Raw genomic sequence first — 16,506 nt, 5'->3', positions numbered from 1 at the left:
CACTCCAAATAGATCGGTGCAGCCGCGGTTTCGCCAACGGACGATCACCGGCGCTCTGTCGTAAACCGCCTCGAGATTCCTTCTCCGCTCGTCGAACGAGCCGAGAATCAATGCCCCCTTCGGGATTCAATCGGCCGGGTACCTTGGCACCGACCACTTCGATCTTGATCCAGCAAACTTTCAGATCAACCGACTCCAACTGACTTTCCACCGTCGCCCGCGCCGTTCGTCAAATACACCCGATGTCCTCCACGATTGACGCGAAACTTTTCCTCAAATCTCTTGTCCATACTTGAGGAATATCGTCTCTGGCGTGTGTACCTGGACTCCGCTGAACAAATTCGCGAAACGTTCGCAGGGAGCAAAGTTCCAGCGCGGTGGAGCCGTGTCAACGAACGCACTGCATCACCCTTTCCCCCCCCCCCTGTAGCCTCCTAAGGCCCCTGGCCGCTGCTCCCCCCAGCGACGTCTATTGTAGCTCCTTTTTTTTGCGACCTTGTCACCTTGCAGGTTTTTTGCACGGCCCAAGTCGATTACATTTCGGATCGGTCCGTATCCCCCGCCGACGTATCGCTGTCCCGCTCGTGCCCGCCGGTCCCTTCGTGGGGCACGCTCGTCCTGCTCTAGGTTAGCCAGTGAATCATCTTCAACGACCCCCTCCTCTGGGATCCGGGCAGAAGACTCTTAAGGGGGCCCACGGCGCAGCGCGAGGCCAGTCCGAGAACGCGACCCTAACACTAACATCCGGTGTATTCCGAGAGTCGGAAACGGAAACGGCTGCTTGATCGATTAATCGGCGCAACGGCAACATGAAGATCGCCCTGCTGCTACTGGCCGTCGCGGCCCTCGCCTCAGGTTAGTAAACGATCTGCCGCGGAAAATCATTGGCACGGTAATCGCTTGGAAAGCTCGATTGCCGACTTACAAGGGGCCCGTTTCGTAATTGGATTTCGATCGTTCGATCTAGAGAGTCATTCCAGCGACTGCTCTCGATGAAGAAGCTTAAGAGGAATCGCGCGTGTCCTTGGAGGCTTGCCGAAACGGATACTGGCCCAGAGGGTCTCTTCAGCGATCCTTGGTCGACCTCGCGTGCACCCATGCTTTCCACGTTTCCTGAGCTGCCTTTGTCCGACGCTGGCCACTCGTCGTAGCTTTATTTCCCCCGGCTAAACGCCGGCCCCGACGTCCGGTGCATTCAAAGTCCGAGGAGGAGGCGCGCGGTCGCCGATCACGCACGCGACTTCGAGATCGCTTCCTTCGTAATCCATTATTCACGCCACGTCCGTCGGCAGACGTTTCCCTATCGAACAACATCATCTCGCTTTATCGTCTCTCCTTTTAATTTGTTGAAGCGGTCGATATCTTGTACCCAACTGCCAGCTCCTGTTCGCTTAACGACGCCCGCCCGATCGCTGGCATCGGGGCCTCGTTAATTGCGATGCGAGTGGCATAAACTCGCGAGCGAATCGCGCCGCTGAGAGCGTCTAGCCAGGCGTCTTCTTTCGCGAGGAACACTGGCGGCAGACGTCTCAAGGTCTTCAGGTCGTTTACCACCACCTGCGCCGCGGGCTCCGCGATCCAGAACACTTTTACACCAGATGCACCCCGTGAATTCTCAGCGTGACTTCGCTCCTTCCCGCGACTTCCTCAAAGCGCATTGTGCGCATTTATCTTCCCACCGAGGGGCGCTCAACTATTTTTCACTCGATGTCTCTGGTTCCGTTTAACAGCCGAAGAGGAATCGGTCCATAAATTTTCATCGCGGCGCGAGCATCCCGCCGTGCGAACTACCCGTCGCGGTCCCTTTTCTTAACAGGGATCTGAGCAGAAGGTTTAACGACCTCGGTTCCATGGGAACGTCCCGAAGATCGGCCAGTCGCCGGCTCGCGTGTAGGTTTTAGGCGAGGCTCGTGGCCATGTTTCCGCGGTGTACAGAGGCCTGAAGCTAAGTAATAGGGGGACTCGTCGACCGAAGGCTGTTCGATGCTCTAATGGGTCATAATTCATAAGCACAGTTAACCAAATAGCCGTACAAGTTCAACGAACTCGCGCGGGGCGTCGTGCGAACGCGACGCTTGTCGCAAAGTATGCGCAGACCCATTGGCGAAGCTGGTCGAAACCCGCGGGCGTCGGTGGAGTGTACACAAGCGTAGGTAAATTAAAGTCGCTTTAGGGAACGATCCAGGGCTGCGCACATGTCGAGCTGGACGCCGCGCGGAGCGCAACTCTGTAAACATATTTTCCAGCACGATCGCCGCAACGAATTCCACGAGGCTCAATTAACGAGGGAGCAGGAAAGAGCTTGGCCTGGGAATAACGCCTGCGTCGTTAAAAAAAAAACGGAAGATTCAATGGGAACGAGGCTGAGAGATCTCAATGGATCGAGGGCCGCGTTCTTCCATTTAGCAATTCGCGCCTGTGAATTAACGAACGAGAATATTCACAGTCGCTCTCAGGCGTAACGGTTCGCGCGGCGATACTAAAATGGGACACCGGGTAGATTAGAATTCACCGGATGATTTTTCCCGCGTCTGGGGCCTGCCATTTGTGGCCCGGTCGGAAGTCCGCGGCAGAGACGTGCTCCGGTGAGATAATAGGAGAGCAAGAAAGGCATTTCCTTCTGCATTTGTCTGCTGACTTAGCCGAACACTTGTGACATAATTAAAATGGGCAGCGTGCATAAACGCTTCGCTCGGAGACTGTTTAATTCAGCTCGCCCGAGTGTGTATTTACATACTCCGCTGCGAGGGAACATTTTTTAGGCACAGAAGCGTTCAACTCGGGTTGCCTCGATCGCGCAATTATCCGAGCTCGAACTCGGTGCCCCGATTTTTATTACTCTCGCTGCAACTGCGACTTGGCCTCAAGCAATTGATTATAATTTACAGCTCAAAGGATCACGACGATCCAGCTAGACGGCGTGCAGTACTTCGTGTCAAGGATGAACCCCTACAGCCCCGAACTGAACTACTTCCTGGCCTACCAGTACTGCCGTTCCCTGGGCCTGCAACTGGCCTCCTTCGAGACAAAGGAAAAAGCCGACACGATGACGCAGTACTTGAAGAACGCCGGCTACGTGAAGTACGACTTCTGGACATCGGGCAACAAGCTGGGCACGGACATGTTCCTGTGGATGAGCACGGGCCTGCCCTTCAACGCCACCTTCGACTACATGCTGAGGCGACCTGGCAACAGACCCGCTGACGTTCCACCCGGCACTGAACCGCAACGAGTAGCGCGTGAAAGGTAACGAATCCGAGCCATAAACTCTTCGTTCGCGATAAATTCCCTCGCTCGACCTTCCATTTCGAAATATCAAATGGGATCCTCTCCGAAACGATGTCCCTGGACCTTCGAAACTCACCGCGATCATAAACTGAGGAACGATCACCAACAGCTTTGATAGAATGAAGAATTTCTTCCCCTCCTACCCAGTTCACTCCTTGCAACCCTCTCTCCAGAAGCGCACACCTTCCCTCGACTCCCGCGGCTATAGCGAGGGGTTTAAAATTTCCTGAGAACCGGTAGCCGATGACGAAAGACACTAAAAGGCCCGAGAGGCCCGTGACAATGACGGGGGACGTAAGTTTGAGTGTCCTCCAGCTTGCCCGAGGAGATAATAGCCCCCAGGAAGCGATTCGCGGTCACGAACCACTATTATCGATGGTACCTCGCGCGCCTCCACCCGGAAACGCGTGCACCGAATCGGTAAACGTCCCTGGTATCAGGTGATTCGAATTCTAATCGGAAACGCATTTAATTCCAGCGGCGACAGCGGTAGCGCGGACGGATGCGTGGCGATGGTGGCGCCCACGTTAGCCTGGGAGGCGCAGGACTGTACCCTGGTTAAGGACTTCATCTGCGAGCAGACAAGATGCTACTACTACAACTACGGCAGCATTCCAGTCTCTGCGACTCAGGGGTAAGAGGTGAGATAATACTTGTCACAAAAAAAATACACGAAACCGCCGAGAGAGAGAAAGAGTGAAAGAGAGAAATATACATAATAGGATGGATAGACTCTATCGGTGGATCCGAGCGTGTTCCCAGGTGAATCTCGACGGCGCACGGACAAAAAGAATTCGGTAACACACGGTGACAATGTGTGCAATTCATTGGCAATGTTCGCCAATACGTGCACGAGGGTGGGAGAGATTTTTGTAGTTCTAAGGAACTGTACGGATCGTCGAGGCATTTTCGTATGTAAATGATGCCTGGAGCGATCCATTAGGGGTATGGTAATCGCGGACGAGGCTTCTTTGTCTCTGAAATTAATTAGGCCAGCGTGAGAGGAAGTAGTAGAGTACCCGTGGGAAGTTTTTTTTCTCCGTGCATATTGCGTCAATTAATGAAACGAATGGTAACGCTTTAATGAGTAATATAGTCTGAATAAGAATGTAAAGTAGATGGTACTTGGGAAAGGAAACTTAATTGCTTACTATCCGGGACATCGATACGACGCGAATGAGATACAACAATACAATGCAGCTTGTAATTAATAACGCCTTCTCTCGCTTCTCGCAAACGCCCACAGACACACCACACGCACGGTCGGGTATGGAAAAGTGTGAACACTACTGGGCTCGAACCCTGAACTCGATTCGCGCGGAACCTTCCGCTGAGTCGCGCCATGCCTAGCTCCGAATTACCGCAGTGTGTATCCTAGTAGTGGCACCAGACTTTTTCTATACCAGCAATGCTTCTAATGCCACGAGCGATTAACACCCAACGATTCAGCACCCCACCTTTCCATTCTCCATCTTATCTACCCCCTAACAAAGCAACGGACAGTTCTATGGCTCTCACCACCGCAGCGAGCGCGACAATGGTCCCCCTGAAAGTTCCCCACGAATTTCCAGAAATCGCAGACCCTACATAACAACCACCACGGCGCCAGCCAGCGACGACCAGGTCGAAGATAACGAGGAAGGTAACGATACGAAGAACGTCGACGAGAATCAGGAAGAGAGCGAGAACATCGACGAGAAGGCAACACCCGAGGAGGTAGACAGCTCCGTCGACGAGAAATTACCTGAGGACCCGGTCGTCAGCAGGCTGATCACCACGGCCGTTCCCGCGTCTGACAACCAGCAGCGATCGATCGCACCGTCGACGCCCTCGCCCGTCGTCACCGAGGACCATGAGGAGCCCGCGAACGCTGACCTGGACAACACCAGGCCCGACCATCTGCCCGACATAGCGAGCCTGTTCACCGACAGCCCAGCCCCGCAGGCCCGAAAGGACACCGCGTTCGAGGGCCTGCAGACTCGCCAGGTCCATCGCTCGTCACTTCGACCATCCACCGAGATGAGAGTCGAGCACCGAGAGTCGCCCGACTACCTCGAGGCACAGGCAGAGACAGAGTCGCCTAACAACGGCCTGGAAGACGCTCACACGGTCGGGCCGTACGACAGCGTTCAGGACTATTACGTAAACGACCAGCCAGAGGCACAGGAGTCGTCGATGATGAAGGATCAGGACGACGACAGCAGCACGATCCTGCCAGAGGCGGAACCGGCCTACAGGTACAACATCAAAGTGCGCACCAACGGCAAAGTATTAGATCCTCCGTCCAAGTAACGCTTTATACTTTAGGCATCGTCGCGTTATTCGTCGATAAGTTAAGCAGCGGGAGATTCTTGAAGAGTCTAGATGTATTATGTACGTTACTATGTGTATATCGTGGCACACCGCGCGACCGAGCCCGCCGCCAGCTCGCGGGGCGGGCTCTTTCGCGCTATCATCGCTCATCATTCCTTCCGAATTACGGAATTCTCGGTAGTGCTCGTCGCATTCTCTCGTCGCGGTCGATCGTCGAACTTCTCCTGGTCGGCAGAGGGGAGGCTATGAAATCTTTGTGGACGATTAAGGAAATTGATAGAAGAAAACTTCTGTTCCCTTCGAACTTCCAAATTTTATTAAAAAGTATCAGAAGCTCTGTTTAAGTGGAGGTAGGACATGGCTCCGGATGGAAGCTTGCCAATTCGGAGGAAACAGCTTTCCCCTGCCGACGATTCCTCGACGATCATCGACGTCGTTCTCGCAAGGGCATTCACTCGACCATCAAATTCGATCGTTCGATCACCTAGTGGCACTGGCGGACACATCGCATTCAGAGTCGCGATCAGCCGCGCTCGATTCATCCATTCTTCAAGCCCACTTCTATCGGAACGCGTATGTCGTCGGCTCGCCGTTCGTTTCGTAGCCCGCGGGCAAAGCGACGCGAACGCGGGGCCTCGTCTGCGTGGGATCTCAGGCATTAAGGTGGAAAGGAAGGAACCACGATCATTAGCGAGGCTAACAGGAATCATTATCGGTGTAGGGTTGGGAGTCCGCCAGCGCCACGAACTCTTCATACGCATCCAAGTAATCATCTTAGTTTACGTGGCTCGTACGTCTGCAAGATGAAACGTTTCGGAGTCGATCGACCTGGCCCCAGTGCCTGGTGATCTCGATTTAAGAGCCGAGGAGAGTCGACCAACGATCCCATCGATCGATCGGATGAGCTCGGCGCAGGGCTCGAGGCTCGACGAATGCTAGATGGATGGCGTTGTCGAGGGAAACGAAGCTTGGGTCGCAACGTTTCGGTCATCCAGACGTACGACAATCGGCATCATTAAACGATTCTTTAACCGCTACGATAAGTCATCGTCACATGGATCTTGAATATCATTGCGTAAACACGGCGCGAATGTGTAACTTGTGTAATTGAATATTAATAAAGGTACGGATACATTCTTAAAGCACCGGGTCCAGTCTCCTGCCACCTTAAGAAGCGTACCGACAGAAGAAACCACCCGCTTGTAACAATGCTACTCACCAACCGTTCACCACCCCCTCGATGTTCAGCATCGGCACGATCTTGAACACATAATCGTCGCGCAAGCTTGCGGCGTAGGTGCTGTTGTCCAACAGCGCCTCCAGAGTTCCGTGCATCACCCAGGAGGCATTGCTCTCGCCTGGGTGAACCCTCGAGGTTAAGAATATCACCTTACGATTCTGGAAAACAGAGATACGCGTAGAAAACGTAAATCACTTCCCCAGCTTCCTTGCCTTCAGCTCCGAAGGCTCCCGTTTACCCTTTTAAATCTTAGAACTCACCTGCGTGGGGTTGGTCTTGGACTCCGAAGACGTGATGGTCAGTAGAGGATTCTCGTTGCCGTTCAGGGTCTCGCAGAGCGTTTCCACTCGGAAGTAAGTGTTGGGCGGGACCCTCTTGGTCCACTTCCAGATGTTGGCCATCATCTGAGTGTACGTGTACGGGAAATGGTAGGCCAGGTAGCAGACGTCGTACGCGTGAGGGAAGGCGACCGTGAACGAGGTGGTCAAGTAATTCTTCCCCTTCCCCGGTCGTTGATAACAATTCCGGTAGTAGCAGATGTCGGCCCCGGTCCTGACCCAGCCTGGCCTGCCCAGCTGGGCCTCCGTCACGCTGAAGAGGATGGGCTTCATGCCGAAGTTGAACTGCGAGTTCGCCTTCTCGCAGTTGACGATGTTGAACGTGTATGTCAAGAGCGCCTCCATGTTCGACACCTCGAAGTAGAACCACTGGTGCCTGGAGCCGCTGTTCACGTCGGGCGTCAGGATCAGATCGTACTCTCTCAGGCCTACCTGCGAGGAAGCGGATTGGAAAGAAACGATGCAGATTCGCCGCGTGATAAAGTCTAGGAGAGTATATGAAAAAGGATTCGAGCATTTGAAGTTCGAAGCGACATAGAGCTCAGGAACGCTCGTAGAGCTGTACCTGCATGGCTTTCCTCAGGTTTCCACTCTCGAACCTGGACTCGAAGAGCAAGTGTTTCACGTCGACGCTACGTTTCCCAACCCTGCCCTCGTCCCAGTTGGACAAGACCCTGTCGGTCGACACTTGATCGCCCAGAGCATAGTTGGAAGCCAGAGCATCCAGGTCGTACACCACATTTTGCGTGAAGGGACCACCATGGAGACCGCGTTCCACGCACGTGAGGAGCTTCGAGCGACAGACCTTCCTGTCCTTGTTGTTCAAAGGCTCGTCCTTCCCAAGACCGTCGCCGCCAACTAGATCGGGGTAAGCGACCTTTACGAAGCCAATGATACTTTTCACTCTGCCCGCCACCGCACAGTACGCCTGTTGATCCGTCACGCTCGAGGCGATCTTATCGAATAATTTGATCGGCGCGCCACCGATTCCTGCTTGGCTCTTGATCGTTCCTTCCTTCACCGAGTCCTTCGCGGACACTCTACTCCTGTCCGTCTTCGTGTAACGCGAGTTGAACTTGTCCTTCTCTGCAGATTCGTCGCTCAGCTTCTCCGTGGAGGAATTGGTAAGGCAGGGCAGCCACTGCACGCTGCCCATCTCCTTGAAGAAGCTACTGTACCTGGCCAACGAGAAGACGAATACGCTTTACCGAGGGAAAAGTAGGTGATCTACTTTGTTATTGCGACTGGTAGCGAAGGAGAATTAATGATGCAACGCTGAGAATATTGCTGACGTACTCCACGAGGTCCTCCTCCGATCTCTGGGACGTGAAGACACCCGCGAAGAATTTGCTCTCCTCCACCTCGTCGGTCGCCGGCATCGTTATCTCGTTCGTCCTTGAATTCTGGCTCTCTTCCTCGTCCCCGGAATCAAGATCGCTGTACAGCCTTCCAAGTGACACAACGCTGTTCGCCTACGTGAAAGCACCATTTATCTCAAATTAAATCGATCAAAGTAGCCTCGTCAGCGTGCCCATCTGCACCAACGTACCCGTGGACGTTTTCATAACAGAAAAAAATATATCTCCCGCATCTCCACACAGCCGTCCATTACCGGACGGCTGCGTAACGTTTCGAGAGTTACGTCTCATCCGTTACATCACCCTGCTCGACAAAAATACGCACCTGGCTGTCGATGTCGCTGCCACTCTCAGCGCTGCTCGGCCTGACGTTCGTCTCAGGTAGCACGAATCTGCGAAAAGATTCCACGAGGATTTGCAATACCGTTCATTTGTTTACGCCGCGCTACTTAATTTGCTGCAACAACTGTACGCGGACCAGGGCGTTACGCAAGTGGTCCCAGAGAACGCTTTCGACACACTTTAAATGTATGATTAAAGACTTGGCATCCCGAGGAACTGGACGGTTCCCCGGCGTTCGTATAAATTTCAACTCGTCAAAGAAGTTGGACTATGTTCTCTGTTCGCTGTTGCATCTTAAGGGGGTATACCCGTTTGAACCCTCGGAAAATGTATACATTTTGTGGATTTTTTTACAAATCAACGGTTTGATGCAGATTTCCCGTTTTTTAACTATGTTTACATAGTATTATGAACTACTTATAAAAAAAGTTTCAGTTAAAAAACTATTGTTTTTCGGAAGTTACGGATACATGTCCGAAAGTCTCTGGATTTTAGACGGCTAAACGGTGGCCCTAAAAACTCGCGCTACGTTCAACCAATTTACTTCAAATTTTGCATGCAGAATCATAATAAGATTCCGCATCGTCCAACGAAGGCTTTTTTTATTTCGATTCCCCGTTTATTATTTATAAAGGAAAAAGGTGGATTTTTCTCTTAGAAAAATTTAACTTTACCTTTGATCTCTCAGCATTTCTTTATTTTTCAAAATTTTCAAAATCGCCTTCGTTGGACGATGCGGAATCTTATTATGATTCTGCATGCAAAATTTGAAGTAAATTGGTTGAACGTAGCGCGAGTTTTTAGGGCCACCGTTTAGCCGTCTAAAATCGAGAGACTTTCGGACATGTATCCGTAACTTCCGAAAAACAATAGTTTTTTAACTGAAACTTTTTTTATAAGTAGTTCATAATACTATGTAAACATAGTTAAAAAACGGGAAATCTGCATCAAACCGTTGACTTGTAAAAAAATCCACAAAATGTATACATTTTCCGAGGGTTCAAACGGGTATACCCCCTTAACAACCTGGAATAGGTGGCCCGTTAGGCCAGGTCGCGGATCAACTACCGTTGCGAAGATCGATCGAAGCTTCGGGAGCCGATCGAATCGAAGCGGCCTTGAAAGTTTCGTTCACCTTGCCGGGGACATTTCGGGCACCGGCAGCTCCTTCTTCTCCAGACATTGATTGATTATCCCACATATACGCGACAGCAGACAGTCGTAGGCTTTATCCTCGGGGCAGTTGCTGCAGAACCGGTACAGCAGTTGCAGGCCATTGTTCGACTTGATAGCCTTCTTCCCAGCTTCTGAAACGGGCAAAGAGACGCGTAGTGATGCCATCGCGCAGAGGACAGTGGAGGCATAAATTTGCATGTCCGATGTTTCGCGAATTTCATTCGAATGATTCGCGAGCCCACGCGATCGTGGGACGTGCACAGTAGAGGGAATTAGATGGAAGGGAACAGCTTCCCCCAGAGTAATAGAAACACGCTTTAGGGAACTACCAGGGGAGTTCGAATCGATACGCGGATACCTGACGTGCACAGGGGAATCACCTTAAGCCGTCGTACATAGGCGTACGTTCTATACCCTACAGAATCGACTTCCGACCGGATATTATCGTGATTCCCAGCGCTCAAAGGTCGACGCCAACGAACTCACTTATAACGCAGAGGTGCTGCAACGTGACCAGGGCGTAGTTGCAGATTTTCAGTCTCATTGGCCCGTCGAATCGTTCCCATCTCTCGAAGATTCGCATCAGCAGATGCGTCAGCCCCGCCTTGACGAATTTCGTGCAGCAGAGCTCTGGGAGCGAGGTGTGTTCCGTTAGAATTCGAAGCTTCTTTCCGCAACTATCGATAATAATAGTACGTACTGCTCGTTGTCAGGTACTTGAAGCACTCTAACAGCGTTCTGAGTTTCAGGTGGGGCGTGTAACCGATGCAGACGAACGTCTTCTCCAAAGTGCTGGCGATCCCGTCCTTCACCAATACTTGAAGAGAGAATGCTGGCGACGAGAGGCAGAAGACGATGGAATTGAAATGGACGATAGAAAAGTAGATGCGACGAGAAAGTCGGAGAGCGCGACGCGTTTAGACTCACAGTTTCTGGCAAGACACTTGATGACCAACAGCAAGGGTAGTAACGTCTTGCTGTTGTTGTAATGCTGCTTCAGCAGCGTGTGGAACACTTTTATGGAGTTATACTGTTTCATCTTTGACACGAACCTCTGGTCCCTCTGGGCCACCTAGAATTCAAAAAGAAACGTGCTGTCGGACTTTGGAGGAGGGCGCGAGATCGGCAGGTTAGCGGTATCCTACTTGGCCCAAAATCCAAAGCGCCTCCTGCGTGAGGACTTCGCTCGAAACGGTGTCCGCATGTTGCAGGCTAATTAAAAGCTTAACTAGGACTTGCGTGATTCCTAAGTTGATCAGCTGCATCACTGCCATTCGGCTGCTAGATCCTGCGAAGGATGACAAATAATCGATTCGATCGCTTGCGAACTAATTGCTTCGTAAAACATCGCACGATCTCTAACGGCGAGCTCTACGAACTACACATGCGACTCGGTTTCTCAGTAAATAGTAGAAAAACACTGACTTGTTGCTAGGTAGAAATTGCTATTACTTGTGGCACTTTTGTTCTTGTTCCCTTTGATCTTCCCCTTGACGGCACGGGGTGATATGCACTCGTGCAGTATGCCGGCGATAGTGCAGTCGATCACGTGGTCCTTGCAGTTCTGTAACAAGCAGAATCTGTTGCATAATTTAAGGGTGTATTGGACCTACCTTCAAAATCCTACCAAGTCGATGAAAATTTGTGAGATTGTCCTTTCTAATCTCCCTGACGTGCTCCGAAAATTTCAAACCAATTCTCTAAATGATTGCTGAGTTATAACGATTTTAATTCTCGCTGATCTTACACGCACTCTTATGGAAAGAGACGACCTTTACAGATAAAACAGCTGAAAAAATGTTGAAGAAATAGTACCAATGTTTTCAAATTTTTTTCACACGTAGTATACGGGTAGATGAAAATATCTGCCAAGTTTCAATTGTTTTCACTAAACCGTTTTAGAGAAATAAATTAATATAACTCGAGAAAATTGTGAATTCAGGGCATTTTCACTGGCAAAAGTTTAGCAAATAATGCTTGAGAAAGCACTTGTACAGTGAAAAATACCTTTCTGGGAGTAAAAATAAGACTCCAACTGTCGTTCGAGTTCCTTGCATCTAGATTTACTATGCGTAACACGAAGATATTCAAGTATTTCTAGTTTCATATACTTTTGTCTAATATTGTACGTCCGATACATCCTCAAACAAGAATGCTATTGAAAATCGAGCCTGCTGGAAGGATCGAGGAACAGTTGACGCGATCAAACTGCCGCTGGGATAATTATCGCGGGCTGCGTGCGTGCGCCACTTATCAGAAAATGGAACGAACGGATTTCCAGCCTCGCATGCCGCGGGAAGCTCCGTCGACAAGATAGACAATGGGGTCCCCGAGCGTTGATGCGACCTAGCCACGCTATTTCGTGCACCAGGTTGATCCTTGGCGTGGTTATCCGCGCGTTTAATTGGATCCGCAAAGTGTCGATTAGATGTCGGGCCAGGAAAAACTATAAGCTCCAGTCACGCCCCACGAAAATTACGGTCACGATCCGAAGAAGAGCCGTTAACACCCCCGCGACAGAGGCAGATCACAGAGATAAGGGGGTGACAAGGATCGCGGTGAAGTAGCGGTTTAATTAAAATCCACCCACCTCCAGCGTCGCGATGAATATCTCCATCGCCCCTGAATTCTTCCGCCATAGTTTGTCCAGCGTGCGCTCGCGTACCCGCCGATCTGAAAGATGCGTAAGTTACCCTCTTGTGTCTTTCAATTCTCCGCCGTTGCATTTGAAACTCTGCTAAGCGGGGGCGTGACAAAATCTGTTATTGACTCGTTCAAGCGAGGCAGCCCGTTAAACCGACAACGAAACCGCGATGTAAATCTTCGCAGGGTTGACGCGGCTGCCTAGTGCCAAACGTTACAACGCCTCTGCCATAATAAACAATTGCGCACGAACAGGTGCGAGTAACAATGCTCCTCCACGCGACAACCAGGCACACTGTGCATTGGCAAAATGCTTAGCTCCACGTTTCAGACTTGACGCAAGGCCAATCCTCTCCAATGCCATGAGCACTACCCGCGAAAAACTGGACATTGTCACTTCATGCCAAGAAGACTGGGCCCAAGGGGCGGTCGATTGCACACGACTCTCGAAATACCCGGTCAAAGCGACGGGCAATGGTTTCAGAGCACGGGTGCGAGCACGTGAGGGTAATTCTGCGGAGGCTTGAATACTTCGTGCTAGCTGATCTGCGACATAAAGTTGAGGAAGAAGGTACGAAACGTCTTGCTGCAGCAGAAGACGATGCTACGGTTCCTTCAACCCTCGGTAATCGTGACGACGATCGTGATCTAGCAATTATTGCATCCCACATCGTACCCCGCAGCAATCCTTCCCTTTTACTCTGTCGTGGAATTCTAACTGAAGCAGAAGGTCCCATTGATCGCGGCGCGGGGTTGCGCCAGAAACGACGAGCCAGTGCAACGACACCTTATCGACGTCAGGCTTTCGGACACGCCGAAGTATCGATCAGCGTGACAGAAAGTCCTTATCAAATTGGCACGACCGCGATTCACTTCGGCCGGGTCTGACGTTGTATTGTCCCGTTGGACGGGGTCCAAGCGATCTATCAGCGTTACCGAGAGTCCTTACGTAACCGAGCAAAGGGATCCGGCTTCTCGGAAATAACGAGTCGCACCCAGTGTACTCGTCTGTTCGCACACCTGTTCGCCAGCCCATGACACCGCTATGATAATCCGTCGCCGATAGATCTTGTCGTTTCTAACGAGAACCGCGAGCGGGCCGTGGATCCCCGTGACTGGCCGTGGCGTAAATAAAATCCAGCCTAAATTTACACGCCGCCGAAATACAGTGCCGATTACCAGCGAAAGATAAGCTCGGTGGCATGCAGCGGCATGATTAAACGCGTCTCGTGTATCGCGAACGCCCGCCGCGGAACGGTTTAATCGCTGCCACGTTTCATCCCCCACACGATCGCTATATTCCTAGGCGTTTGCTCCGTCGCCGCGAAAGCGGCTTAGCGGATCGAGCTCTGTAAGACTAGAAGGGCCCAGGCAGCTTCGAAAGTGAGCTGAATTTAAATTTTACCATTTTCTGTCTAGCCCGGGGAACACGAGGCACCGTGCCGTTGCTCGTGCCGCCCCCGGTCTTTTACGTGACGCGAGGCTCGCTAGGTTTTTCGAGGCTGGAGTTCCACGTTCCCGGTCGGGGAATTCGTGCGGGCGCGAATTTAATCCGGCAACGGATCGCGGCATAAAAACGGATCGGTGGACGTGGAAAGCCGGGGGATGGGGATACGTCGAGTGCGCTTGAAGCCAGCCAAGGGGGGCAATGGTGCGAGCACCGCGATACTGGTAGGAGTAACGAAATTGTGCAAGTTTCTGGTGATTAACCCGATGAAATAGAAGCCAACGTTCGTGATAAAAATAGCGATTTAACGGCACGAGCTGGTCTTAAAGTGTCCAATCTGTTTCGACTCGTTTAAAACTTTGCTGCCGCATTCGAGACCCGTGCTCGACGATGCTTATGATTCAAAGAGAACGACGAAAGGGAGCAATGGATCAAGGGGAAACTAGTTTATCGCGCTGATCGCTTTGGTTGCTGCAATTTTATTCGCTGATCAAAAAGATTTGTCACCCACGCGTCGTCTTAAATCTTTTCTTCCGTTCGTGGGAAGCTGCTGAATCTTTAAGGGGAGGTTCCGGCCTAAAAATATCGAAAAATCTTTTTTTTTATTTATTTCATTTGGTGAATGTTCTAAGAATGCGTGATTGAAAGGATTTTTTGAAATTCGAAAATTCCCTGAAATTATAGGCATTCGAGTTGCGGCGAATGCGTGGCTAAAACCCGGCCACTCGGCGCGCAAGTAAAACTTTAAACGCGTTTTCAAATCGGCGGGACAAATATCTCGAAAAGTTATTATGCGACTCGATTGAAACTTTTTCTATTTTGAAGAATATACTTCTACGCAGTGGAGAAACCTGTAATATTTTAAAAAATTTGAAAACTTGAATTTTTTAACGCCGTTGAAAGGACGAAAGACAGTTTGACAAAAAATGTCACTTTTGCCATTTTTAAAGCTATGTTCACCAGGGAATTTCATGCCCTTTAATAATCTGGCACTGCTTCTTATTTCAGATCAATGATTTAGGTGCCACAAGTCCCACCGTTTCAACGAATCCCCAGTGCCATTCGCAACGATTAATTACAGAAAAATAAGTATATTTCTATCCTTTAAGACATTCTTAATACAATGCAAAAAGTGGCATTAAATTATCTGTGGTAGTTTTCCTTTAATTAATTCCTAAAGATCACCTATGTTTATGGGCTTTAGACCGGGACATCCCCTTAAATTACGACGATCGAGCAGCTTAATGGCACATGAATTTTAGTTTCTTTTAAGAGGTAACGTTGAGGTGAATGTCCCAAATTCTGCTCATGTCCCCATTTCTGCTCATTTCGTATTTTCCTTATTATTATATGCGTTCCGTTTGTACCATACTTGCAACAAAATAATTCCAAATTTTATATTTAATTACATTATATATTTATTTACAAATTACAAATGGTTAAACATCCTGAAATACCTTCTCAACTAGTTTTCGAATTGATTGATTTATTATTAAAGAATTAATCAATTACTCTGCAAACTTTGATCGCAAACAAATTGTTTACACCTTCTCGATGACGAGTTACCTCCTAAACGAGCAGGAATTGGGACATTCACCTTAGTGCAGGTTGCGATCCCAGGGAAAGGGGAGAAAGATTCTTTACCTGAAGATGTGACGCGCGTGTGAATCTTGGCTGCTATAGTCTTGAACGTGTCGCTGGCCTCCTGCGGCTTCGACGCGCAAGTTCGTAGCTTCTCCAGCAACGCATCGTTTACAGCCTCGTCCGCGCTTTTGTTGCTCGGTGACATCACGCTAAACCGCAAACCCGACAATGAGAGCTGAATTATCGGTGAAAGTGACGGGGGTCTGGGGCGACGATCGTTAATGGGTGCAAGCCAAAGCGCGTGTTTCTCTAGCATAAACGGAGGGAAGCGTGCATTCCGGAAAGTGGAGACACAGCGGGGCACGGTGGCCGAAACATGAAAGCGGCTCCCGGTAATTAGTAGGTGCTTAACGCTCGGTGGTGTGTTAACGAACATCGGCGTAGGGCAAACAACGAAAAAAAAAAAAAAAGAAAAAAGAGCACTCCACTGGCATGTTTGTACTTAACCAAAGGAATACAGCTGCCCGTGGAATTCTCGGTGCGCCGAATCCTTCGTGTCTGTGACACAGAAAACACGGCGTGGCAATTCTCTTTGTGTACCAGGGGACAAGCGTCTCGGTTGTCATTCACGGGATCAATTGACTGTCCACTGGCGCGGCGCCAGTTCCCGTTGATCACCTTTCACGATCAGCTGTGGCCACGGTTTTAGCCAATGTCGCGGGAAATGAAAATCGAACGTTGGAAAGCGCGGCGCGTCCACCTCAAGGTTAATTAACG

At 50.4% G+C, this 16,506-nt stretch overlaps 2 protein-coding genes across 9 annotated transcripts in view; one reads left to right on the top strand and one right to left on the bottom strand.

Moving 5' to 3' along the window:
* The window catches only part of LOC143368863 (cytosolic carboxypeptidase 1), a 36,272-nt gene that overhangs the window by 15,118 nt on the left and 4,648 nt on the right, over nucleotides 1-16,506 (bottom strand). For 2 of the 7 annotated variants that reach the window (XM_076812041.1, XM_076812042.1), the window contains exons 1-14: nucleotides 16,237-16,420; nucleotides 15,790-15,938; nucleotides 12,646-12,728; nucleotides 11,481-11,619; nucleotides 11,201-11,343; nucleotides 10,983-11,127; nucleotides 10,756-10,887; nucleotides 10,542-10,685; nucleotides 10,015-10,186; nucleotides 8,863-8,929; nucleotides 8,476-8,651; nucleotides 7,745-8,357; nucleotides 7,102-7,611; nucleotides 6,821-6,999 (exon numbers count right to left, since the gene is read on the bottom strand). In XM_076812041.1, coding sequence (XP_076668156.1) covers nucleotides 6,821-6,999; nucleotides 7,102-7,611; nucleotides 7,745-8,357; nucleotides 8,476-8,651; nucleotides 8,863-8,929; nucleotides 10,015-10,186; nucleotides 10,542-10,685; nucleotides 10,756-10,887; nucleotides 10,983-11,127; nucleotides 11,201-11,343; nucleotides 11,481-11,619; nucleotides 12,646-12,728; nucleotides 15,790-15,938; nucleotides 16,237-16,355 — 2,771 coding nt within the window. In that variant the 5' untranslated portion in view covers nucleotides 16,356-16,420. Of the gene's footprint in view, nucleotides 1-6,820; nucleotides 7,000-7,101; nucleotides 7,612-7,744; nucleotides 8,358-8,475; nucleotides 8,652-8,862; nucleotides 8,930-10,014; nucleotides 10,187-10,541; nucleotides 10,686-10,755; nucleotides 10,888-10,982; nucleotides 11,128-11,200; nucleotides 11,344-11,480; nucleotides 11,620-12,645; nucleotides 12,729-15,789; nucleotides 15,939-16,236; nucleotides 16,421-16,506 lie in introns of those variants that run through there. The other 5 variants (XM_076812045.1, XM_076812043.1, XM_076812047.1 and 2 more) reach the window with 3 other exon arrangements.
* Nucleotides 641-6,743, top strand: Nw (narrow). Of its 2 annotated transcripts, none has more exons than XM_076812077.1 (4): nucleotides 641-855; nucleotides 2,889-3,246; nucleotides 3,767-3,922; nucleotides 4,860-6,743. In XM_076812077.1, exons 1-4 carry the CDS (start codon nucleotides 810-812, stop codon nucleotides 5,578-5,580), a joined length of 1,281 nt encoding a protein of 426 aa, XP_076668192.1. In that variant the 5' UTR covers nucleotides 641-809; the 3' UTR covers nucleotides 5,581-6,743. The 2 variants fall into 2 exon arrangements, with proteins under 2 accessions (XP_076668192.1, XP_076668193.1); XM_076812078.1 differs by having other exon boundaries at nucleotides 3,767-3,929; nucleotides 4,860-4,999.

The sequence above is a fragment of the Andrena cerasifolii genome, chromosome 5 (genome assembly GCF_050908995.1).
Source record: "Andrena cerasifolii isolate SP2316 chromosome 5, iyAndCera1_principal, whole genome shotgun sequence".
Lineage (NCBI taxonomy): Eukaryota > Metazoa > Arthropoda > Insecta > Hymenoptera > Andrenidae > Andrena > Andrena cerasifolii.
Note: the sequence above shows the minus strand (reverse complement) of the source record. Positions and strands in the feature narration are given on the sequence as shown.